Source organism: Hetaerina americana, unplaced genomic scaffold, assembly GCF_022747635.1.
Source record: "Hetaerina americana unplaced genomic scaffold, ioHetAmer1.1.p SCAF_13, whole genome shotgun sequence".
NCBI classification, from domain to species: domain Eukaryota; kingdom Metazoa; phylum Arthropoda; class Insecta; order Odonata; family Calopterygidae; genus Hetaerina; species Hetaerina americana.
The window spans coordinates 3,536,054-3,561,952 of NW_027286403.1; the positions used below are offsets into that span (position 1 = coordinate 3,536,054).

Below are 25,899 nucleotides of genomic sequence, written 5' to 3' on the forward strand. Positions count from 1 at the left end.
GGTTTTCAAATAAAGTTTTTGCATGGTTAATCAAAACTGAGTAACATGTAAAACGTGTAAAGTGTTGAGTTCTTTGTATTAATAGGTATGAAGTCTTATCTCATTGTAGAAGAAATTTCTTGAAAATTATGGTAATTTTCAGGTGTACTAGTGATTTAGAAAAATTGCTGCTGTGATTTTCAGACTGGTTGGTCTCTAATCACATCCTATCACCTCCTAGAGAACAGAATCAAGGTCACTTACCTCCTCTCTTCCCAAATATTTGGTGCAGATCACTTTCATCTCTGCCTTCACTCGCTAAATGTTGTATGAACAATGGAAATTCAGCCATTGGGTTCTCAATTTTTACAGCTGCTTACTTCAATTCTTGATCTTTTTATTAATTATAATATAATGGTACTTTTAAAATTTGAAGCAATGAATGAGTATGTTGTGGCACCATTAGCAATGTGAATATTAAACATGGGATTGTATTAAATCATTACTTGAATAGATTTTATGGCACAGTTGGATCACGATTAATTATGATACACACATTACTAAGGAAGTATTAGAAAACTCAAAAAATTTCCTTAATGAGTTGTGATTTATTAAAAAAATAGATGTTCTAAAGAAATATTATAAATTAAACAGAGATTACCGAAGTACTTTGATGGAGAAAACTATATATCTAGAGAAAAGTACAGAAAACTAAAATGCCAGAAATCATTCTTTTAACTGTGAAATAATTTAATTTTATCATTCCAGTGGAAAATTTGATTGAATCACTTCGAAAGGAGCTAACAGACACTCGAAGGCAGCTCACAGACAGCAACTATGAAAAGGAAAAATATGGTGTGTCAAATAAAGAGTTGAGGGAGCATGTGAAACGGATCGAAGGGGAGAAGCGGGAAGGGGGAAGGGCTCTTGAGGAGGCCTTCCAGAAAATCAGTGGTAAGCTCTAACTTGACGGCTTCAGTGAGAATTGATTGATCGATAAAGCTAAAGGCATTTGGATAGTCATGCAATGGTGTTACCATGTCATTTTCTTATGTCATTTTAACTATTAGCTTTAGAGGATGCCAAAACGACCCTTGAAATGGAACGCTCAAGGCTGCAGGCACAGGTTAGAGATCTGGAGCGAGCACAGCTCCAATCTGGGCAGAAGATAACTTCTCTTACAGAGGAGTTGGAGAAAGCACAGAACTCACAAACTCATTTGCTGGGTGAGCAACGTGAGCTGAGAGCAAGGCTTGCATGTGAGTCTGAGGAGAAGGATCGCTCTCACCAAGAGCTTCACCGTCTCAAGAAACAGGTACATGCCCACATGAAATATTTTTCTCAATTTTTATAATTTGCATTTGAAAGAACTTTTAAACTTTTGTAGAAGACAAACTCTTGTTTTAACCCTTTTGGTGTGAGTGATGCCATATCATTGTTTATATTTCTGTCGACATACATGATGAGTGACAATATGTAATCAATCGTGTCATTGCTGTCTGGGTGACCGCTGTTTATTGTATTTTATCTCTATAAAGCATTGAGTTGTATAATGTGTAATTTCATAGTCATCCCTTGTGTGGAGCCATGTCTATTCTTACTAGTGGTGCATATTTTAGTGCCCCATGAATACACATATTGCTCATGTCAATAAAGCTAATATGGCAAAAGGCCTAATTTTATTTAATATTTCCAATTTGATAATTTTTCAATTGTTGATTCCATGGGTGTAAAACTGTAAAAATTGAAAAAAAACAGCAGTGAATTTTTCAGAGGGGAATTTTGTAAAATTTTCTTATTGAATCATTTTCTTATCAAAGGAAAATTAAAAAAGAGCAGTATGATTGCAAAGAGACCTCTAGAATAAAATGACTTGGTAAACAATAAACCAATATTCATTGATGCATTGTTGCATTAAAAAATATGAATAATTCACACTCATGTTATGAAACATACATTATTGGAAAGCTTGATGCATGATACATTTTTCATAAAAATCTGAAGTGCAACTTTTGAGATGTTAAGACTCCAGACTTGAGTATGCATAGCTTTGAATATGACGTTTCAATGGAACCAAGCTTTCTTCACCATACAAGTCAATGTCCACTAGGCAAAATGTGTACTGATCTATGGCTACCCTTGTGTTTTGCAGGTAGCAGAGATGGATGCCAATCTTGAAGCAACACGTGGTGAGCTGGCTCGCATCAGAATGAGGGGCGAGGCTGGTGAGGAGAGGTGGAGGGCCAAAGAGCAAGAGTTGGTGGGGCGGCTGGAGGAGGGCCGCGTCAGGGAGCGGAAGCTGGAAGACCGAAGGCACAACCTGGAAGTCTGTCTTGCTGATGCGTCCCAGCAAATACAGGAGCTGAAGGTGCTTTCACCCCTTATTATATGAGACTAGCTGGGATCCATAAACTCCACAGTGAAATTAAATACTCAAGAAATTGCTATTTAATTTTATACTCTCAGTTACTACCGTCATTTCCTTTTGGACCAGCAAAAGCAGGGGATGCATATGCCAAATTATCTAGAAAATTCTGCCTGCCTAAACATATTCTGACCTTTGATAAATCTTTTAGAGAATGACTGAAATTTATTTGATTTATGTAGATAAGAGAGCAGTTGCAAATTAAGTATTCAACCAGTTTCAGCATAAGCTGATTATATGCTTAATTATTTTGCCTGACTTCTACTGAAACTGGTCGTAACAATCAGTCATTCATCAAATTAGATGTTTACTTCAAAAGTTGTGTACTTTTTGAGTGTACTTATCATCTAAAGTCATGGTTTTCATTTACTTCTTTTTTTTAAAAAGGCAAAACTTGGTGCAGCCGAAGGTCATCTCAGAGCCCTGGACGCCCAACTGCAGCAAATGGAGAATGCCAAAAAGGAAACCGAGCAGAAGTTAAGCAGTGTTGGTGCTAGCTTGCGCCGCTTTGCTGGTATTCAACCAGATGGCTCTGTGAGCTTGCCATTCCGCCTGGTCAGCCCATCTCGGTCCAAGTGGGGACAAGTCCGAAGTACGTCAGATAAGACTAGATTCTAGAATCTAAGCGTGAACCTTAATCAGTTTTGGAAGGCTCAGATGAAGCAGAGTTAACTTATAATTACAGTTATATTATTTGTAACATGGTGTTTATAGCTTATTTAATTTTCTTCTAATTCATATTTTATTATTATGCTAGGTTGAACTTTTGACTTAATGTACACCATTTCACTGAATTTGGCTGGGAATTATCTAAGAATTAGATTTGTCTCGGACAGAACCTCAGTTATTATTTGTCTGAATACTTTACATCTTGAACTTGTGTACTTCTAACTTCTAGTGGTAGATTCATTGTCAAAAAGATTCATCATCGCAGGAGGTCTGCTATTTTAGTTTCAATGGGGTGCTTCAATCACATTTTCACATCACCAGTCCTCTCTTACTTCTGTGTCTAGATACTTTTATAATTTACTTATTCTGTTTGTTATCCTTCAATACTAGAATGGCTGGCATTGGTCAATTGATAGCTTTCAATTTTTAGATGCTCATAGTGGGAAAATTTCACTTAAAAATCATTTTCCTTGACTCAGATTTGAACTTGGATTCATTGATATCCAACCAAATGCTTAAGTCAGTTAGGCTGCCAAGGCATCCCCACAACATCTTGCTCCTTTAATTTCTTCACCCATCCACTGTGTGGAAGGCTTAGCAGGCTGAAGCACTTGGCTGAGAATTAAAGGAATCCAGGTTCAAATCTCAGGCAAGGCGAATAATTTTTATGTTGCAAAATTCTCACATTTCAGTGAACATCGGTGCAGTGGTTGTGTCTCCTGGAATAACTGTAGCAACATTTCTTATAGCTATTTGTATATGTACACAACTTCATTACTTTTAATAATATCCTAGTTTGATTTTTGACCTTTATTCAGTTGAGACAAAGGCCTTTTTATGAAAAAGTCAATACTTTTAAGTGCAGGCATTTGCAGATGATGGCAGTTTTATCTAAAATGCCTGAAGGGGATGGATTGACCACTGCCTGTGCTCTAAACTGCTGTTAAAAAAACTTGTCATCATACAAGTAAAATTTATTGTGCGAATTCTTCCGCTAAATGTGTTTTGAACTCAAATATATGAGGTCTGTGGGTTGCGGTAGTCGAGGGGGAGAGCGTTGGACTACTGACCGGAGGGCCTGGGTTTGATTCCCGAGCGAGCCTCACTGGGCACCTGAAGCTCCACCCAAGCTATGTGATTTTTTGGGTACCAGATCTTCCTGGGATACCATAACCAGCATCAGGAAAGGAACTGGCCTCCCTACCCTGATGTGTGAATTTCACATGCCGTCGGGCTCAGTACTGGGTGACCTCTAGCATCACCTACCAAACCGACCTTTGGGTTGATTACTGTGTTTATGGTTTACATGAGATCTGTCCAGAAAGGATACAACCGTGCAATATTTCATATTCATAAACATGTCTGCACGTGCAATGGTACTAAGAACTGTATTCTGGGTATTTTAGTGTTAACAGAGGTAACTTGATGTAATTAATTTTTCCGTAGATATTCTCACTCCCTTTCCTCCCTTCCACTATTTCATTTCTTCAGAATACATGAAAAATAGTGCTAGATGTAGACTACATACTTTTCTCACTCCTCCACCTGTTTCAAATCATCATTTCTACTTGCTTCCTTATCTCACTGCTGCCCTCTGTGCCATTTACAGATTTCTTATCTACCCCTTTGTCCCTAAATATTTTCACCAATTTCCCCATTAAAAATGGTGAAATATCATCTCCAAAACTATAAAGCATAATCATATACACCCTCCTTTTTCCTAATATATATCCTTCTACTATATATCTTACTACTATTAAATCTCTTGTACCCATTTTTCTCTTAGAAATGAACTCTTTTCTGCTACATTCTCTTCCATATTCCTACCATTCTATTGTCAAATACTCTCAACAAAATCTTTTGCTGCATGTGTAATCAAGCTAATGAAAAAGTGCTCCCTGCATGTCTTTGTCCCTTTTTGGAAATAGAATCATTTCTATTTCCATACAATCTTCAGGCCAATTTCCATTCCTATACATTTCATCGCACAGTGATGTTAACTCTTTCAAATCCTTCTTCCTTTAAACGCCTTAACAATTCAATTGGTGTTTCATGCATTCCTGCTGCTTAATAATTCTTCATATTCATCATGGCGGCTAATATCTATCACCTCAATCATGATGCTCTCCATAATATGTTATCCTCTTGAGGTTTAACTTCTTCCTCTATTTTTGCTTCACCTTCCTTCTCTATCTCCACCAAAGATTTTTAGTCTGTTTTTCATAACTCTTTCGTATATTCCTCCCATTTCTTCAGCACCTTCTTCTACTCGGTACTTTTCCATTAATTTTTTCTGAACTATTATTATTGTACACCAACAGTTGTAGAAATAAAATAAGAGGAAAAGAACAGGGAAGTTATTAATATAGTCAGAAGAGATTCAGGCGAGGTGGAAAGAATACGAGAAGAGCTTTATGGTAAAGATATCAGTCCAGCCAGTTTAGAATTAGAAAGGAAAATCAACTTAGATGAAGAATGATTGAGTGCAGGCATACTGAATAGTGAGATAAAAAAAAAGAATTAGGAGAGATGAAGTTGAACGATGCAGTAGGAATGGATAATTTCCGCACAAATTTGCTAAAGAGTTTAGGTAAAATTCTAAGAAGGGGATTCTTTGCATGCATACACAGTATTTATGAGTATTTAGGTCCACAGTATTTATGGCCAAAACATTCCCTTAAATTATCTTAGAATAAAGCAGCAGTACATTATAACTATAGGGCAACAACCTAATTTCACATGCAGTGGAAAGCAACAAACTATTAATTTGGATTTAGGAAGGGAAGGAGGAGTACATGATGCCATTTCAGTGATGAAGCATTATAAAACGTTATAAAGGATTTAATATAATCAGGACATCTTAGTGTACTTTGTGGCTTTTGATTTGGCATTCAATGTTGTGGAATGGACAAAGTAAATGAAAACACAGAATATGGGGGTTGAGTTGAGGGATAAGTGACTTATTTAAAACTTGTACGTGAATCAGATGGTTCAGGTTCATATGGATTTTTCAGGAAAGCAGAGTGAGACTCAGGATCGGCAGGGGCATGAGATACGGTTGACCATTATTTTGTATACTTTTCAACATATATGCAGAAGATATGCTCTGGGTTGTATGGAAAGTTCTTGCACTTGAAATGAAAGAGGGTGGTGAGATTATTCAGTCTGTCAAGTTTGTGGGTGACCAAGTCTGATAGTGAGTCAGACAGCCAAGAGAATTCAGTTATTAGTGAGTGCTTTACAGGGACAATGTGAGAGTAGATCAAGATAATCTTTAGGAAATGAAAGTAATGAAATTCTCAAGAAATAGGAAAGCCAAGTTAAACTTGAACTTACGGATGGAGCAATTTATGTACTTGGGCAGTATTTTAGATGAAAAAGAGGATAGCAGAGGAGACAATAGCAGTAGAATTGCAATGGTGAAAAAAGGATTAACAAGAAGAGAAGAATTGATGTTTGGATTACAAAGTAAAAATGTGAAATTAAGATGAGTAAAAACTTAAATATGAAATAGCACTTTATAGAAACATGGTCTTTGAAGCTAGAGGATGAGGGTAGATTAGAGGCTAAGGAGGCATTAATATGGAGAAAATAAGTTGAGCAAAGAGGAAGGCAAATGCTGGAGTATTAAATGGGATGGATGAAAAAGAATTTTCCTGGAGGGAAATCTGAAAAAAGCAGAAATATCGAAGGCATGGTATGCTGATGGCTATGATAGAATGTGGATTTTTGGATAAGTGGGGTAGGGAATGGAAAGGAAGAGGCTTTTCAGTTGGCATGAAGTCCAGCAGAGCTTACAAACTGAATATGGAAATTCTGAAGGGCAAACATGAATAAGTGCCCATGATGCATAAATTATATACTTAAGAAACTGTCCAAAACCTACTTGTTAGGTATAATACCTTGAATTAATGAATTTGTAGAATTTCTTCTATGAGTCTCATGCTAATTCGCTAGTACCCAAGGCAAAAACTAGGTACCAGTACCTAGGCCTGGATTCATATGTATGTTACCAAGATATTATAATGGGCAAGTATCCTAAGTATTCCTAAGTACCAAATGCTGCTGCAAGTATTGACCCCTGCTTTGAAAAGTTTTTAAAATATGCATTTTAGGATAACTGTTTGCTCATTAGTCACACAATTGCATTAAGTATTGATGTCTAGCCCAATAATGTTAACTGAAGTATCAGATATTTTTGAACCTGTTTTCAAGGAATATTTTTATGATTCATTATTGTATTACTGTTGCTTGTATTATGTTACTTCAGTTCAAGATTCTGTGGATGGAAGAGGTGGCAGTGAAACACCAGCAGGATTGTTGGACTTAGACCCTGAATTGGTGAGGAAAGGAATTCGGTCATTAATGCAACAAGTAGCTCAGATGGAGAGGGAGAGGGTGAGTGAAAAACTACAATCAAATATTCAGTACAGTTGTGACGAGTATCAAACTAATGGTTGATTTGTATGAAGTCGGCACATAGATAATCTATTCTTTGAAGTTTCATTACTGGAAGCTATAATGTGCAAATTTACAATGCACATCCTTGACTGAATAAACTGTTTACACCTTACAAGCATGTATATGTCTTCAAGCTTCATATAAAAAATGATGGTGGTTGATATAGTTATATGTCTGTGGTTACGGGATAATGTTATAATTCTGTAATGCCTACTTTAAGACAGCTTCTGTTTTTTTTAAGGATGATTACAAGACCCAAGTTAGCAACGTCAAAAGACAACTCCAAGAAGTGCAGGAGACTCAAAACAAAGGTGATACAAAAATGACTCAGATGCAACATTCATTGAGAAGTTTGCAAGATGAGAAAGGAAGTTTAGAAGCATTACTTGGACAGAAACACACTGCATTGCAATCACAAGTATGTTTTCCCCATAATTTTCGTACTTATTATCTGGTTACATTTGACTCAATGATATTTCATCAAATACATTGTGCATACCACCGCAGTTTGAGTTAAATCACAAACCTACAGAGATACAGCTAATCCTGGCTGGATTAAATACTGAGAATGATCATTTCTCCTCGGGATTTCCACTCTGCGTTGCTGCTGACATTTCAATGGATGATTTGTCAATCATCTTTGGGGCTGGATGCTGTGTTGCTAGTTCTGGCCAGCATATATATGCTCGTGCAGGGGCTCAAGTTCCTTCAGGTAGCAGCATGGCATTCAGCCCTGAAGATGATGGATGAGTTGTCCATTGAAACATTGGGACCAAAGCAGGGCATTGCTTGGTAGAAGCCCTGAGAAGATTTCATCATGAGTATATGCTTGTAAAACATAAGATTCTTCTTAAAACTGAGAAATTTTGGTTTTTTAAAGCAATTCTAAGTTGCTAGTCAGTGGGATACCTCCAAAATGACCTGGCTGAATGTTCTCACATATTAATTATGGCACCATTGTAATAAATAAAGCATGACTCCTTCCTCATAGTAATCGGGAAAAAATAGGATTAAAAAATGTATTGTTTATTCTATCTTTAATGGAAACACTATGCACTTGATGGTAAATTTTCAGGCAGAAGCACTTCAGCAAAAAAGTGAAGAGGCAAGGCAAATGAAGGAGAAGGTGACTGCTTTAGAGTTGACTGTTCGTAACAGCTGTGAAGAAAAGTCGCAGTGTGAGGTAACAAAAATTTTATTTCAGATATTTTCTTTCACATCTTTTAATTTTTTTTCTTACTGCTTTTTCCTTAAAAATGATTTTTCTTCAAAAAAGAACAGCTTTCTAATTCATTGTAGAATATTGCTGGCTGAGTACTTGAGTGGGTAATGCATTTGCCTCCTAATCCAATGTCACGAGTTCGAATCCTGCCTTTTGTATGGGCATTATGTACTTTCTGGTAGTTTGGCCCTTTGGTATCTTGATAACCAGCCCAGAACATATTTTAGGAAAGTGAGAGAGAGAGAGAAAGAAAGAAAGGGAGGAGAGTGAGGAAAATCTTTGTCTGCTAATTACAAAACACTGGATGCTAACCAGGAGTGTTAATCAGTTTGAATTTGGCAAATAATTAGGTTAATATTCTGATAGCTTTTTTTTGTAGGATAAGAACTAATATCATATCAGAGGCATTACCTCAAGTTTCCAGATCACAATCTAGGTACCTAATCGTAATAATAGTTTTCAATAGCTAATTTCCCTTAACTGAATGTTTTTGTATTAAGATGTGACACTCCATTGTAATTTTTAAAGGAGCATTTCACACTGTAAAGCATTTTACTCCACTTCAGAAATTAAATGTAATCATCTTTTAACTGTTAGTGCTCTACTTCCAAAAAGGCACTTCAAAATATTATTTTATCTCTGTACTGTATTTTACAACTTGTGATATGTAAATACTATCACCATTATGGTAAAAGCAGTGTCCTTTGTAATATGGTCAAGGGATGTATGACCCACATCAAACTATACTCACGGAATTACCAATTAACTTACATGCTTACTCATCTCTATAACCTGTACTGATGTAACAGGAGGTAGGTGCAAGCCATCTCACTAAAATGCCACAGATGCGATTTTATTGATTGGTCTGATCAGTTTGGGATTGGGTGCTTGTGATCTGATTCAGTCTTACATGTTCTTTAGAAATAGAATCATCTCTTCACCAAGAGTCACCCACCACTAATTTGTTGTCTGCTATAGTCACAGAAACTTTTGATCATTAGCCAATGGGCCTCAGAGGTTTTTTATTTATAACTAGTATTTATATAAAATATCATAATCAATAATCATGATTGTGAAAAACAGAATCTAGAAATGATGAGCATTTAAGATAAAAAATTCTATTAGCTACCAATGACATATTTTCTGGTCATTTTTATTTGCTTTTCATCAAAGGACCGACTGGAAAAAATGAGGCAGACTTTGGCTCGTTTGGAGAGTGAAAAGCAAGCAATCCATGATGAGCTGGGTCGTTCCGAAGGTCGGGCAACCAAGCTGGAATTGCAGCGCTTAGCATTAGATGGTGATCTACAGAGAATGCAGATGGTACTGCAGGAGAAAGATGCTCACATTCAGGTATTGGCAACACATTCTCATGAAAGAGGCAGATCATATATCACAGCGACATCCAACTGCAATAATTCGATTGTTATGAATAAGTTGACAATTAGGATTTTGTGCATGAATTCCATATAAGTATTAGTTTGCTCCAATACTTATACTGTAGACTGTCCATGAACCAGACTACAAATCTGCTATAAATCTGGCCAAGCTATCACCTAAATAAGTTAACATTCAAAATAGGGTTGCTACCCTACAGCAGAACCTTCGCCAGATACAAAAATAAAATGCAATGCAAAAACACATTTAGCTTAATATGAATATTAGTAATGGCACAAAACTAATACAAATCTTTTTACAAATAATTGATCATAAAGTATGTGCATGTATCCAAATTAAAATAACCAATAACAGTTAAAATTGTAGAATGACGTAGGTTTATGCATTCACCATAACCCTAATAAAAAGATTGATTTTATTTTCTGTACTTATTGCGTTTAGGCTGGTACTGCATTGCATCCGCAATACTCAATTTGGTGCTGCGTGAACATAGTTTTCTCCATGTTTATTTTTAGGCCAGACTCTTTCAGTCATAAGGAAACCTGTTCAAGCCTTTCTAAATGGGTTTTATCAAAACTCTAGCATCTAAAAACAGGCACATTATAGGAAATATTTTTTTAATTATTTGCTGTCATTTTGCAGGAGCATAACTTAAGCCATGCTTAGCCTGGTAGATTTGAAATGTTCCTCATGAGTGCTTTAAGTTTTTTCTTTCCTTGATATCTGGTTCTCCTACCATGCCTTCCATTGTAAATAACCCCATAGAAGTTTTCTGAGAAGTTTTCTCTGCCAGCTAGTTCCTCACAAAGCTCATTCACATCTGGTAGTGAATGTTCATCTACTAATAACTGAGGATTTAGTGGCTTTGAAATCTGCACATTCATATATTTTTCCATTTGATTTCATTGCTAGAACTATTGGAGTAGCATTATCACTGTAATCAACCCCTTTCCTCAATGGCATTTGGGGCGGTTCATTTGTTTGTGCGATTCAGGGGTGTGCCGCGAGGTGTCACCCTAGGCACGACCTACGAGGAGGCATTTTGACCCACGCGGAAGCAGTCACGCCTCAACCCCAGCCGAGCACTCATCCCTCTTGTGCACGTGGCGCCCATGGCATATATCTTACCGTGTTGACCTTGGTCTTTTATCCACAGCACTCAGAATAAATCTGCTGTTCATTCAAACGCTTTATATGTGCTTTATTAGTATTTCCTAGCACCGCCTGCGCTAACATAATTTCCAGCATTCACATCACTTTATGTATTTTGTGAGAGGTTTTAAGGCAAAGGCATGGCTTTTTTTGGTGACCCAGAGGAGAATTATTGTCTCCTGGTACCACATAATTTCACCTTCTCTGAATGGTATCCTACATTGGCCATTACATCATTGATATCCAGTACATGTAATACATTCTTACAGCAAGTAACTGGTATAAAATTGGGGCCAAAGATTTTAGTACTTCTTTTTAATGTCGGAGCTCCTAATTATGGAAACAGCTGAATCACTGTTGAATTCCATTTCCTGGGAAATACCATAAATTTTCCCTCTGATCCACATTTTTTTCAGTGTGCAATGGTGCAGTTAATTGTACACACACATTAAGTAGGAAAGCATTCCTTGCTTCAAATTCCAGCACAACTTATTCCTTTTTTAATATAGTATTTTTTTGTTTTTACAGTAAGTAAATTTACTATTCACTGGTCGACAATTGTTTGACAAATGAGGGCCACCACAATAGAAGCAAGCCATGTTAGCATGAGCGGAATGACTCCTGGAAATATTGTATTGCTCTATGTATTGTTGTATACATCTGGCACATCATGATTTTGATTGTACTTTACACTATATGCAGTGACCATTGTATATTTTATGCATTGTATATTAATGAAAATATTTTTTTTACTTATCTTAGTCTTTGGGTAAATGTTGGCATGGGCTGAACAGATTTTATTTTTTTGTATACTCTCGAAGAAAATTAGTATAATTACTTTCCTTTTATTGACAGTGGAAACAATCTCTTAGACACACCAATTGGGTAGATGACTATACTTATGTTGTTTATATTTTTATATGTTTTTATTGTAATTGGTGTCATTGAATTACGAATCTCTTTAGGGTGAACAGGATGACAGGCTTGAATTAGAGCATATATAATAACAATATACCATGGTGAAATATACAATATTGCTATTCAAACTTTCAATAACTTCTGTGATGTGCAAAGTAATTTATATTCTAGTTTTTATGTTTCAGTCATAGTGACCATGATGCCACATAATGTATGGATTTAATTATGCAATTTCAAATTGTTTTGTATGGTCAAGTTAATGCAGGCAAATTTACCTACTAATGTATTTTAGCACTTCGACTGAGCTTGCATCCTTCCTTCTTACAGAAAATTCAGGAGAAATCGGAAATGCAAGGCAGGACTGTTGCAAGTTTGGAAGAACGCTGTGGATCACTCAAGGCCACTGTTGAACAACTGCGTCTAGCTTTGGAACGAGCTGCCTCTGCTGAGTCTGAACTTCGTTCAGAAGTGCAGCGATTAAACAGAGCTCTTCTTGACTCAAGTGTCTCATCCCAGTCTGGCACTGATAAGATGAAACAAGTATGTTGTCTTTTCATTTTTTTATGCATTGCTGAAGATATTGTGTTTTTATTTTGCATTACTGTCTCTAAGCTCGTGAAGTTCAGTGTTACACTGCCATATGTACTGTTCATACATAAGTATGAAGCAGTTTGAGTAATAATTGTTTTTTACCCATTGAGGTAATCATTTGTTTGTACTCAGTTGAGGGCAAGACATGTTTGATAATATTGTGCTCTTTCATTCTTGACCATGTATTTTTTTAAGTTACCATGTCCCTGCATCAATCAAAGTGATACCTTAGCCATTATCACGGATAGCTGAAGGCTTGTAAATGAAGTTTTCCATGATCTTATCCCTAAAGTTAATTTCTATCACTAATAAACCACAGTCTACTTTCGTTATGATAAGAAATAATCAATCTGTAGCATTTGTGATACAATTGAAATTACTTGTATTAACATAGTGTAGACAATACTACCCAGACACATTACTTCTCTCCATGTCTATACATTTATGCTTCTAAAATAAGATTCCTGTAGTTTTGTCCATGGGTTAATCCCTTAAGCCATTTTGATGTGTGTATATACTTTCATAACATACTGCTGCTGCAACAGTTGAGTGTCTATGGGAGCACACAGATTCTACTCTAAACGTAATTACCTATGACCTGGTGGGGAATAATAATAATAAGTTAATTGTTCTGTTGGTAAGCTGATGCGTAAAATAAAACACGAAGTTTGTATGTCCTTCATGTTAACATTCAGTGTCTGCGGAACAAACAACTTGACATGGAAGTGCTTATCTCTCATCACCAGCCTGATGTAATTTGCATTAATGAGCATTGGTTCACGGCTAATGAACTTGCTTCTTTCCAGTTATCTGGCTATGTTGTGGCCGATGCTTTCTGTCGCTCCACACTCAAAAATGGTGGAGTCCTAATTCTTGTTTCTGTGAACTTAACCTTTAGCTCTGTAACCTTTCCATATAATTGTCTCAATGTTGAACAGGTTTTCCAATCCAGTGTGACTATTGTCCACTTCTGTGATATCAGTTTTTTTATCTTAACTATATATCGCTCTTCCTGTGGTAATTTCAATGTGTTTATTGATAAATTTTCCAGCATGCTGAACAATGTTTATAACTCGGTTGATAAACCCCTCCTGATTGTCACTGGTGACTTTAATTGTGACCTCCTTCATGGCACCAAAGAAGAATCAGAACTATTAGATGTTCTTTCCCTGTATAACTTAAATGTAACTACTGACAAACCCACCAGGGTCAGCTCTACTTCTGCATCGGCCATTGATAATATTTTTACAAATATTGATTATCGATTCGTGAAAACCGAGTTTATAATATCCCATATCTCTGACCACTATCCATTACTCTCCACATTCTGCATTAATGCCTCTGACAAGATTATAACAAATTACAGGAGAAAGTTCTCTGATGAGAATGTAAATGCTTTCTGCAATTTGCTTATGTATCATGATTGGACCAATGTTTACTCCATGAGCTCCTTTGAAGATGGTTTTAATTGTTTTTACTCAACATATTTATCCTATTTTGATTTTTGTTTTCCTGTATTACCCGTTAAAATTAAAAATTCGTCTCTGTCTAAGGGCAGAAAGTCATGGGTCACTGATGAAATCCAGTATGCATCCAGAGTCATGAAAAACATGGCTCTCCATTACAAAAACAGATCGATGCCTATTGAACCTCTCGAATATAAGGCAATGAGAAAGAATTACAAATGTCTTCTTCGTAATGCAAAAAGAACTTTTAATGATCGTAGAATATATAATGCTGGAAATAGATCAAAAGAAATATGGAAAATTATCAAGGAGTCAAAATTTCCTATATCATTAACCCCCAATCTCAGGTTACTGGACTCTCAAGGTAACGAACTTGAGGACAGTTCTGCTATTGCCATGGCTTTTAATGACTTTTTCACTTCTCACCAGTCACCCAACGTGACTAAACAAAGCTTTCATAGACAAACATCAAGCCAATGTAATCCCCTATTTCTCCGCCCATGCTCTGACATTGAATTAACTAATATCTTAAACAAAATGGGAAATAAGTACACCTCTGGTCCAGATGGCATTCCTTTTATCATCATTAAAAAATCCTTTGATGTCATTAAACCCCCTCTATTATTCTTAGTCAATGAATCTCTTAGGCTTGGTCAGTTTCCATCATCTCTTAAAAGCACCAAAGTCATCCCCCTTTATAAAGGTAAAGGAAATAAACAGCACATGAGTTCTTATCGTCCAATATCTATACTCAATCAATTCGGTAAAATTTTTGAATTAGTGTTTTATTCTCAATTAATATCATACCTGGAATCGCACAAACTGTTATCAACCTACCAGCATGGATTTAGAAAATCCATGTCCACTACCACTGCTACCTACCATTGTATAAACAAAATATTGTCTGACCTAGACAATAAACTGGAATCTCTTGTTTTATTATTTGATTTCTCCAAGGCCTTTGATTGTGTCAATCACCATATGTTATTGCTGAAACTTCAAGAATCTGGCATAAGAGGTACTCCATATAATTGGATTAAATCTTTTCTAAACAACAGACAACAGAGTGTAAGTGTTACAAAAGATGGAATATCTCATGTATCGCCTGCAAAAACAATATCCTGCGGGGTTCCCCAGGGATCTGTTCTTAGCCCAGTGTTTTTTCTCATATACATAAATGACCTCCCAAGGATGCTTAATTCTGTACCTAATACACTTCCCATCCTGTATGCCGATGACACAAATGTCTTAGTGTCTGCCTCTTCAATCAACAGCCTCGTATCAAGTGCTAACAATACTATCCACCTTTTGCAAGAGTGGTGTGATTGTAATTTTCTTCATATTAATAAGGAAAAAACAAATTTAATATACTTTGTAAATTAAAATAAGCCTCTGACAGATATTTCAGTGTCTTTTGACAATGTGATTATTCCAAGGAGTGATAATGCCTCCTTCCTGGGTGTTACCCTGGATAGTAGACTAAACTGGGAAAGCCATATTTCTAGTTTACGCCAAAAACTCTGTTCAGCGTGCTATTTGGTACGTTCTATCAGGCAAACTGTAAATAATGAAGTGCTTATGTCTATCTATTATGGTGAGTTTTATGCCCATGTAATTTTTAGTATTCTTTTTTGGGGCCCATTACCCTGTGCTCATGTTGTATTTAAAATCCAAAAGAGGATACTAAGACTAATGTGCAATGCACCCCTCAGAGCTCCATGTCGCCCCCTTTTCAAAAAACTTTGTATTCTACCTCTTCCCTGTGTGTATATGCTAAGTGCTATTGTTTATGCTAAATGCCATATCTCATTATATACCACTAACAATAGCATTCACAATCATTATACCAGGACCTGCAGTCATCTACATGTGAACTTCATCAGAACTTGCAAGTCTACTTTTTCCCCCCATTATATGGGACTGTTATTATATAATAACCTTCCTCTGGTTATCAAGAGCATAGAAAAAATGTCAACCTTTAAATTCAAAGTGAGGGACTTTTTCATGCTACACTTATTCTACACTATTGATGAGTTTCTGAATATGTAACAATGTATTGTATTTTATGTTAAGATCTTTGACGTGCCGTATATCTTGGAACATGAATGTACCCAGATCCTCAGGCAAATAAATAAATAAAAGGCACAGGTAGTATTTTGATCACAGTGCAAGTTTCCATAAGGATTATTTTTTAAAATTTCTTAAAGTGCAAAGCATTGCCTCAATTATCTGTTAATATTTTTAGAACATATCTTTAATTTTTTAATTACTAATATTTATTTGGAGGGTTTGTCCTTGAGGAAAATAAAAGTTTAATATTTTAAATTTCTTGAGGAAGTTTATAGCGAGCATATAATCTGACTTTTACCCTCAGCTCCAGAAATCCTTAAGCAACAGCGAGAATGAGAGGCGTGTCCTTGCTGAGCGCTTGGATTCACTTCAAAGAACTCTGGCTGATGTTCGTCGTGAGAGCCAAAACTTCCTTGATCAAAACCAACGGCTACAAACTCAGCTAGCCAATGCAGAGGTTCAAAGATCGGGTCTTGAGGCAAGGTTACGTCTGTCTACTTCTGCTTGGCCTGGTGATGGAGGCCCATCAGCTGGTGAAGGTGTGAGTACAAGCACCTCTGAAGAATTGGCTTCGCTCAGAAGAGAGAGATCAGAACTAAGATCCAAGGTAAGCCTTGACATGCTTGACTTGCACCATATGCATATGCACCTGAATAGAGCAAACCTTGACTTGCTCTATTCAGGTGCATATAAAATGTCACTACACTTGAAATTCATTCAGTAAGGAATGCTTGATCATAATGTTAATTAGAGTGGAATTGTTTTGTGACAACGGCAAAGTGGAGAAAGGAAAGAATGAGTGAAGTTTGCAGGAAGTAGAATGAATTCAGTCACCCTGAATAGTAATATTGGCTTTTTCTAAAGTCAGATTTCATGTTATATCAAGTCAAACTATTGACTCATGTTAATCCTCAGTTATTCATTTCACGTTTGAGTTTTCCAGCAGAATGTGATCAAGGGTGTTCATTAGAGACTGCAGTGAGGTTGACCTCATGTGCAACTTTAGTTCAATTGGCCTATTACTTTGGCAAAACCATGAGTGCGGGAAGGAGAGCCCCCCTTAGACATGAGGGGGGCAGTACAAGGTTCTAGTCCTTGTACCTGTACAAGAAGAGAGGAAAACCTCCTACCAACACCTTGATGGGGTTTGATTGGAAATATAGGCATTGCTTTCTACTGAGTTTTCCCTCCTAATAATGATGACATTACCATAATTTTTAATTTTATTTTAAATAATACTCAGCTTTCCATTACTCAAGCATGTTTGATGCATGGAGTAGGTAGAACGGAATCCACATCAAGGGACATTTCATATGTCCATGATGTCCTTGATTCAACATTTTCCATGTACATAAAATTTATTGCTATTTATTTTATTCATAATCATGGTTTTTAGATGCTTAGGCTAATGAATTTTTATACATAATGGCTCCCATTATTTTGGGAATACATTGAAAAATAAAATAAATTTCATCACCTTGTAATTATGAGTATTCTTAATTGAAGATTTTCAATATACTTGATTTTATTCTTGTTTTGCTTCCTTTCCATCTCAGCTTGGACAATGCTCAAATGTTGTAGTTATGTTTACCTCTATAAGTTTCTTTCAGATGTGCACACAGAATATGCCTTTTATCTTGCTTGCCCATGAGAGACAAATTTGTTGATGTTGTGACCATAAGTGCCTTGACTGCCTCAGACAAGCTCTTAATAAGGAGACTATGAAATGAGTGGGGTAGAGCCTATGAGCAGGAGGCTATGCAGTGATGCGCTCATATCTGATCATTAACACACGCAATAAGGGGACTTTTGTTTCAGAAGACAAGATTGAAGGGATGGGCCATCTAGAGGTATTTGACAATTAGCCCCACTTCTTATCCAAGGTACTCCCAATTGGGACTACTTTTACAAAGGGTGGGACAACACTTACCGGCTAAAGGCTGCTTTCCATGGGTAGTCAGCAAAATGTATTTGCAGTCTCTGGTCAGGGATATTCATGGGGATGTATGAGAGGCTATTGTGTTGGGACAAACACAGGAGAACAACAATGAAAGCATTAAGTACTAGTGATTCAGTATCATCTCCTTCAAATATCTACCAGGGCAAGGAATTTGCTTATCCACGAGCTAAGAGTTAATATGATGCAAAGAATTATAAATAATTTTTAGCAACATGCCTATGTCTGAAAAAACCCTGGTACTCAATGGCATAGACAAGCAGGACTGGAGCATTGACCAAAGAAGAGTTTTAAGAATGAGGGTGACTTCTATATTTCATAGTGATGAATGCAGAGTAGTATGGATGAGATGAAATGAAAAACTTGTTCTATTCTGCATAACAGTACAATCAAAGCTTGGAGGAGTTGATTTGATAGACTGGCTGCTGCAGAGCTATCTCTCCTCAAAAGAAAACAAATGAACTAGTGGCACATGAAATTAGTTCAAAGGTTGTTGAACATTACTGTAATTGATTCAATGTAAATTTTTTGAGATAATACCAGTGGAAATATTGAACACTTAGCATTTAAAGTTCAACTAGTGGAGGGATTAGCTTTGAAATGTGGGAGAGCTACTAAAAATTCATGCATGGTTGGCATTTGGCCAATAACACATTATGGCAGCTGACAGAAAGTCATTTTGTATGAAAACAACCACCTAGAGAGAAAAAATGCCACACGCCATGTGAAACTTTTTAGATTGAGCTGCTCACTAAATTTTAATCTCTCCTAATGTGTATTCATGGGATTTTACTTTCATATTAAGTTCTGAAGAAGAAAAATGATCCATTTAAAGATTTGAAAATTTTAAAAATTTGAGATATTGCAGCTCTTTTAGGATGTAGTATTGATGTTTACTCTGTAAATGGATGGTAAGTGATTAAAGAATTCAAATCAGCTGGGTAACATGGCTTTGGTGGGATATACCTAAGCAAATATCCTCTGTTTTTCTTGATGTGATCTTCTCTGTTTTCTCTCCCCCCACCACACACCCTTCGGGCAGCTTGTGGGGTATTGTGTAGATGTATATGTGCACTCAGAGATTTTCCTTGCCTATTGAATTGCTTATTCATGCACATAAAAAATTTTCTTCATAGGTGGACTCACTGATGGAGAAAATAAGGCACATGGAAGCCGCTGAGCGCAGAAGAGAGCGAAGTAAGAGCTATGAGCGCCCAGAAAAAACCATAATGATAGGCTCCTCAGGCCTCACATCTGAGTCTGAAGTTGTAGCTGCTTTGGAGAGAGAAAATCAAGATCTTCAATTTAAAGTTCGAAAACTTGAAGTTCAGTTAGCAGAGCGGGAAGCTGAAGTTTCTAAGCTGCTGGAGAAACTTCGGAGTATGGATGGAGGTTATGGAGGAACAAGCTCTTCGGAGCTTAATGCAGAGATGGAGCATTTGCGAGCAGCTCAACTACAGGCAGAGAGACTATTAGAGGCTAGAGAGCAATCACATAGGCAACAAGTCTTGAGACTAGAGAATCAGGTAAGTGAATTTTGTACCACTGTGCTACTAGATGTCCTCTCACTTGCTGCACCTTGCCCATTTCTCAAAAGAAGAGCAAAAAACTAATGACATTCTCCACCTATTAATGATTCAGAAAAGATAGACTTTTCAATTTTTAGAGTAAGTAATCAATTTGAAAATTGAGATATTTAAAAAAAAAAACAAGGTTCTTTTTCATACCATCTTTCTCCAGGTGGCATATTTATTAAATAAAACAACCTGGTTAATCTGTAAACTATCATAATAAATTCTGGATAATAACCATTGGTAACATTTACTCCTCCAGCCCTATAAGGATACTCTAGCCAAATGACAGATTCTTTTGCTTTTTAAATGTGCCTCATCAAATTTGAAAGAATATACCAGGGGATATCTCTAACTTAGTGCCTGGAAAAAAAGGGACCCTAAATAGTCTGATTTCACACAGGTAATAATAGATTGATCAGAAGCATAATTTTATGCACAGAGACTTTATTTTGGTGCCAATATAATAGGGATGCCCTAAGATAGCCCTACTAAGATGGACACAAGGACTTGAAATGGCCTGGAGGAGTTTATCATGCTCCAATGTCTTTGGGACTGGGGGGGAGTGACACAAGTTATTTGGGGTAGCAGTGGGACTGAAACTTGGAAAATGAATGAAATGAAATGAAACAAGAAAATGTTGCCAAAACTTTGTTGCTTTTGTCTGCTTGATGTTCCCCATTGCTTTCCCAATGCTTCATCCTTTTTGCTGTTCAATGTGCTTCCCCCATATTTCCTTCTCCTTTCCTTCCCTCTCTCTCCTTTGTCCTTCTCTTACTGTTCTCCTTTCTTGCCCACATCTCTACCTCATCATCATCCCTAATTTGCAACCTGGTTTTTATTCATTTTACATCCCTCATTTTACAACCTTCCTTATGAGGATGCTTCTTTGAGGGCTCATCAAGGATCTTTAGTTATTTGGCACCAAGTCAAACAGTTTATTGCAGAGGGCACGATTATGATGTTTTTTTTTACAATCAGTATTTAACAGAAAAAGCTTTGGTTTTCAAATATCCACTGGAAGTTCCAATCAATTTCTCTGGACAGCCTCCTTTCCTTGAAGACCTGTATTAATTTCTAAGATAAGCCCCTGCCATGAAAGTAATGATAACCATGGTTGTGGTTATTGTAGTGCTATTGCTTTATAACCTTGGCCCTGGCCATGCTATCGTAGTTTACGCTTCACATTGGCCTATGCAGCATTGTTTTGTCCTAAGGTTTCTGTCAAATGTTGCAGAGCGCATTATGAAGTTGCAGTCTTCACTACCAGGTGCATCTAAAGTAGAGTGCAATTAGCAGCAGTGAGTTTGTTATGGGCCATCACTCATAGATGTGCACCCCTACCTCCAAGTGGCAGAGCTACCGGATTGGTTCTGAGCCGACATGAAGCATCAGTCCTAAAGATACTTGGAAACAATAATAGTTTGCTGCACCAAGCAAGCCTAAGAATATCTACTTTGGTGTATGCACTTTTCCAAAATCTCCCAACAGGGAGGAAAACTTCCCCTAATAGGATCTGGCTACAGTAAAATTTGCAATCCATGAATCTCTGTTTCTTTACCTAAAACCCATATAAGTTGGATTTCCAATGCTTTCAGCAATGGTCATATCAATGATTTTCTTTACTGCGACAAAATGGAATTAGCCTAAGTCTGAAAATAGGAGTTAAAGAATATGTGACTACATGAATGCAGCAATTCCTTGAGCAACTGTGTTGGGCAAATAAACTTTTTTTGTTTGCATAGTAAAAATCCATTTAAATTTTTCCGTACATTATTAATTATTTGGTGGTATTAATAAGGTCAAAAAAATTTGCATGAATAGTGTCTGTAAAATTCATAAATTAATTGCAAAATTCATTTCTATAACAGTTGTGAATTTTACACAAAAGTGTTTCAAATGTACACTGACAATACGCAAGAGGTCCATCCTCCTTTAACTTGAGGGCCATTTACATGAATGCACAATAGTCCTCTCAATCCTTGTTGAACTCAGCATTGGATAATGGACAGCTGTGAATGCCAAGAAGTTAATTATAAGCCTATTACAGTATTCCTCCCCAAGGAAACTTTTATATCGAACTCTCCGTATGTATATCCTAGAAAGAGGGAGAGAACAAAAATCAAAAACTAATATTTCAGCATTTATATTTCCTGGAATGGTATACATTTCTGCCTCTATTTCTGTGAAGCACTAAATTTGTATGATTATCAGGTTAGAAAACTTTTCTTTGAACATGAATAATATTTAAAAATACTTCAAATTTGTAATTGATAACTCAATAGGAGTTTCAGTATCTACAAGAAACATTTTATGTGCTCCTTCATTGACCTGTAAAAAATTAAATAGCCCAGGCTATAATGTTTTGAGGCACAAGATGTTGTCAATATGTTTGGAACAAATGGATACTGATTCTGGCCAAAAGGCTTGCAATCTGTAGCATAGAACTTTTTCATAGGTAATTGAGTAGGTAACAATACATTTACTTTGCCAATGTATAGTGCCTTGCATACATATCGACCTTGTCAACCCGGTGGGTCATGCTCTACTCCATGTTTAGTAAGGTCATGCTTTCAAATTCTGTCATGGTCATAGATGTAGTGTCAAGAAAACTGAGCTTAGGTGCAGTGTGGCCTCCTTCGGAGGAATCTCTAGGATGCTATTCAATTTATGTGCAGGGTACGGCAAAATAACTTCCTTTTTTGAAATCGTTTTGCGTTTGAAAAAAGGAAATTACGTTGCCGCACCTTGTATTTGTGGACTCCATTATGATATAGAGAGCATGTCCTTTGATGTCACATCATTGACTGTTACAGGTTCAATTGCTACGGGAACAGTTAAACCAAGAGGTCAAGAGAAGGCAACTTTATGTCCTAAGAAGCTCCAGAGCTGGGAGAGAAATGCAGCAACTGAGGCAGGTGCTTGGGGATTCATTGCGTACAGTGGCCCAAGACCCAGCATTGGATGCACTTCTGCTTCATCAAGAGGCCCGCAAGCTTGACTCTACACGAACAGCCTCAGCTGCACCAAGCCCACTTCCTGTCATATCACTGCCATATCAATCTGTTGACACTCAGGGTCGAAGCATCACTCCAACACCAAAGTAGTAGCATTGTCTACATTCCTCAGTTACTCTGAGAAGGTTCAAGTAATTTTTTCTTCTGAAAAATTGGTATTCCTTTTTTAAGGTTACCAGAAGGCCCTCACGCCCATTGGTGAAGGCTAACTTCAGATTTGGAGGCATTAGGTCAGCAATCTAGGATATCTAGCATTCAGTGTGGTATTGATAAATCATGCCTGGTGCTCTCAGGATGTTGCCACAAGTGCAAAGTTGTTGGCTCGTAGTTTAAATATAGATCTAGGGAAGGAGGAGATCCTTTTAGGGTCATTCTACATTTTGATATTGTGGGGAAGCCTTTGTTAGGAGTCACTGCTTTTTGAAAATGTCAAAGTCGATGGAATGCAATGGACATTGATTTAGAGTCTGTAATATTCCCACTGATGCATGAATTCACTACTATGCTGCATCTCACATTGGTTCACTGTTCTATTTGTACTTTCCAGTGTTATAAAAAAATGAAGGGTGCATTTTCAAGAATTGCTACCTACTTAATAAGAAAATCATGTGACTTATTTTCTATGAGCTTATTAAGAGAAATCCGTCCAAAGAGTGCAAATTTTGCAGCCTTTTTTTCAATGCTATTCCTTTCTCTCCCTTTGTTGGAGTTATTTGTATTAGATTTTACTTGCCTCATGGTTGTAATATTTTTATACCATGTTGAAGCAAACTCTCCAATTTTTGTACTTTATTATGTGGTGTATGTGGCCAAAAACTGCCATTCACATTTTATAAAGTCCAATGTATTTGGACTAGATGGACATCAGAATGAGTAAGCAATGCATGTGTTTTATAAAATAAGTTTATAATTTTTAAAAATTCTATTGACTATTTTAAGCATTCCACTTCAAACATACCAATTTACTGATATACTGCCAACACTCATTTTTGATACTCAACCAATTCTTATTGTCATTTATAAATTGAATGAACTCTGCAACCTAGTCAAGTTATATTGACATATCACCGAATTAAAGTGAAAAAACAGAAGGATGGAAATTTATAAAACAACTATTGTATGTAACTCTATTTTATCTTTTTAACTTTTTTATTGATTCATTTATTTATACAATTATCAGTCCTTGACTAGAATGTTAAGTGCTGCACTTAAACATATACTCTGTGGTTTTACTTGCTGTTTACTTGAGAACTAGGATGTAATTTAGCAGCCATTTTTGCATTCTCTTTTGTTAAACGTAACACTTGAAAGATACATCCCATAATTTGACACAAATTTTGGAGCAGAATGTGGCAGAAATGGCTGTGTTTGGTCTAACTTTTAGACCAAACTCTTAGTAAATGATAAGTGAAGTAGATGAGTTTCAAGGCACAAGCAAGAGTCAGGCAAAGGACTGCGTCAATTCTTAAGTATCAAGAATGTTGACGTGCAGTCTGAAGTCAGATCTTCTATAATAGTTAGAAAATGGTGGCAAAGGATAATGAGTCATTTTTAAACACCAAGTTTATATCTGATTCAGCACAATCACAATATTTATTTGTGGATGAGTTGTTGGAATAGTCTACCAAACAGGTTTTTTGTGAAAGCTTTTTTGGTTTTAGATATCTGGATTGTCGTGCATGTAGTGTTCAAATGATCATGAAGTTGAAACCCAACTTATGAACATTAAATTTATGAAAAATGCATGCTTCCAATGACTCCAAATCCATTGGATTCCCTAATCAATTTTAATTCGTGGATACATTATCTCATTTCCTCACTTGAGAAACAATGATTTTCAGTACACATTTGGGAATCAATGAAGACATTTAAAATTATCAATTATGGATCAGATCAATTGAAGCCATAAAAATATGGATCAAACAGATATAATGAATATTTGAAAGCTTGGGTCCACTGAATATTTAATCATGTAATATTTCCTACTCGAAATAAGTTAAATAAGTAAGATATTATGTATGATATATGTGACATTATTCATGTACTTAAAGGAACTCATGTTACATTCAACTGCTAATTTCATTAGTTTGGTAAGCAAAGAAAAATACTCATTTTGTTTTAATTTTTACAAATTTATATTGGTGTTTTAATATCACACACTTGCCTGCATTGTAAAACTGGATACGTGAATAAATAATTAAAAAAATAATATTTGGAAATGAATTAATAAAGCTACGACTTCTGCCAATAAGTTGTAAAATATAATTTAATTGCCAAAAATGTTTCCAAGGCAGTTTATATATTGGTGAGTATAGTAAATGTTAGTTCTACTTAGTCAGATAAGCTAATTTACTATTTTAGGCTGACACCAGCATTGGAGTTTATCTGTCACATCTGTATTTCATATTTATTTTTGACTAAATGCACACGCGGCTATTTCTGGGTGCATATAACTCTCGGATACTAAGGCAGCTCAGAGATGTAGACATTTGTAAAAGAAGTTAGAAAAAAGTGCAGTGGCCTTCAAAGCCAGATGCTGGAGATACATCCCAAAGATGAAAAGGGAAAAAAATGCAGAATGAGAATGCACCTATGCAGAAACTGTATAGCATGAATATCAATATTAAGTATATGATTGAAAGAGGAACCATAGGGATTGAGCACACTTGAGGCAAAATGAATTTGTCTGGAACAATAGACGGTAAGCTTCCAAGGGACAAAGGTATCAAACAATCAAAGGGAGACGTTAGATTCTTTCTCATCTGGGCAGGCAAATAAGAGCATTCATTGAATAGGTATGGATGGAAGACAGCACCTTGTAATCCCTTACGCTGAAGAATACTTATAAGAGTGAAAGTTTTTTGAAGATCATAATGTGGACTACAACTTAATGTGGTGGAAGGGATTGCATGCTCTGATGACCCCTAAGGAGGTGCTGGTGGGAACACACATCAGGGTAGGGGGGCCAGTTCCTTTCCCTGTGACGCTTATGGTTTCCAAGGA

At 36.5% G+C, this 25,899-nt stretch overlaps 1 protein-coding gene across 1 annotated transcript in view; it reads left to right on the forward strand.

Annotated features, from left to right (window-relative positions):
* Root (ciliary rootlet coiled-coil, rootletin) overlaps positions 1–23,565 on the forward strand; it is a 102,479-nt gene extending 78,914 nt beyond the window's left edge. Inside the window, exons 17-28 of the mRNA XM_071583149.1 lie at positions 748–933; positions 1,050–1,294; positions 2,132–2,347; positions 2,792–2,996; positions 7,344–7,471; positions 7,776–7,952; positions 8,610–8,717; positions 9,930–10,109; positions 12,552–12,764; positions 16,656–16,958; positions 19,445–19,834; positions 22,696–23,565. Of these exons, the coding sequence (XP_071439250.1) occupies positions 748–933; positions 1,050–1,294; positions 2,132–2,347; positions 2,792–2,996; positions 7,344–7,471; positions 7,776–7,952; positions 8,610–8,717; positions 9,930–10,109; positions 12,552–12,764; positions 16,656–16,958; positions 19,445–19,834; positions 22,696–22,986 (2,642 nt within the window). The 3' untranslated portion in view covers positions 22,987–23,565. The remainder of the gene's footprint in view (positions 1–747; positions 934–1,049; positions 1,295–2,131; positions 2,348–2,791; positions 2,997–7,343; positions 7,472–7,775; positions 7,953–8,609; positions 8,718–9,929; positions 10,110–12,551; positions 12,765–16,655; positions 16,959–19,444; positions 19,835–22,695) is intronic.
* The last annotated feature ends 2,334 nt before the right edge of the window (positions 23,566–25,899 follow it).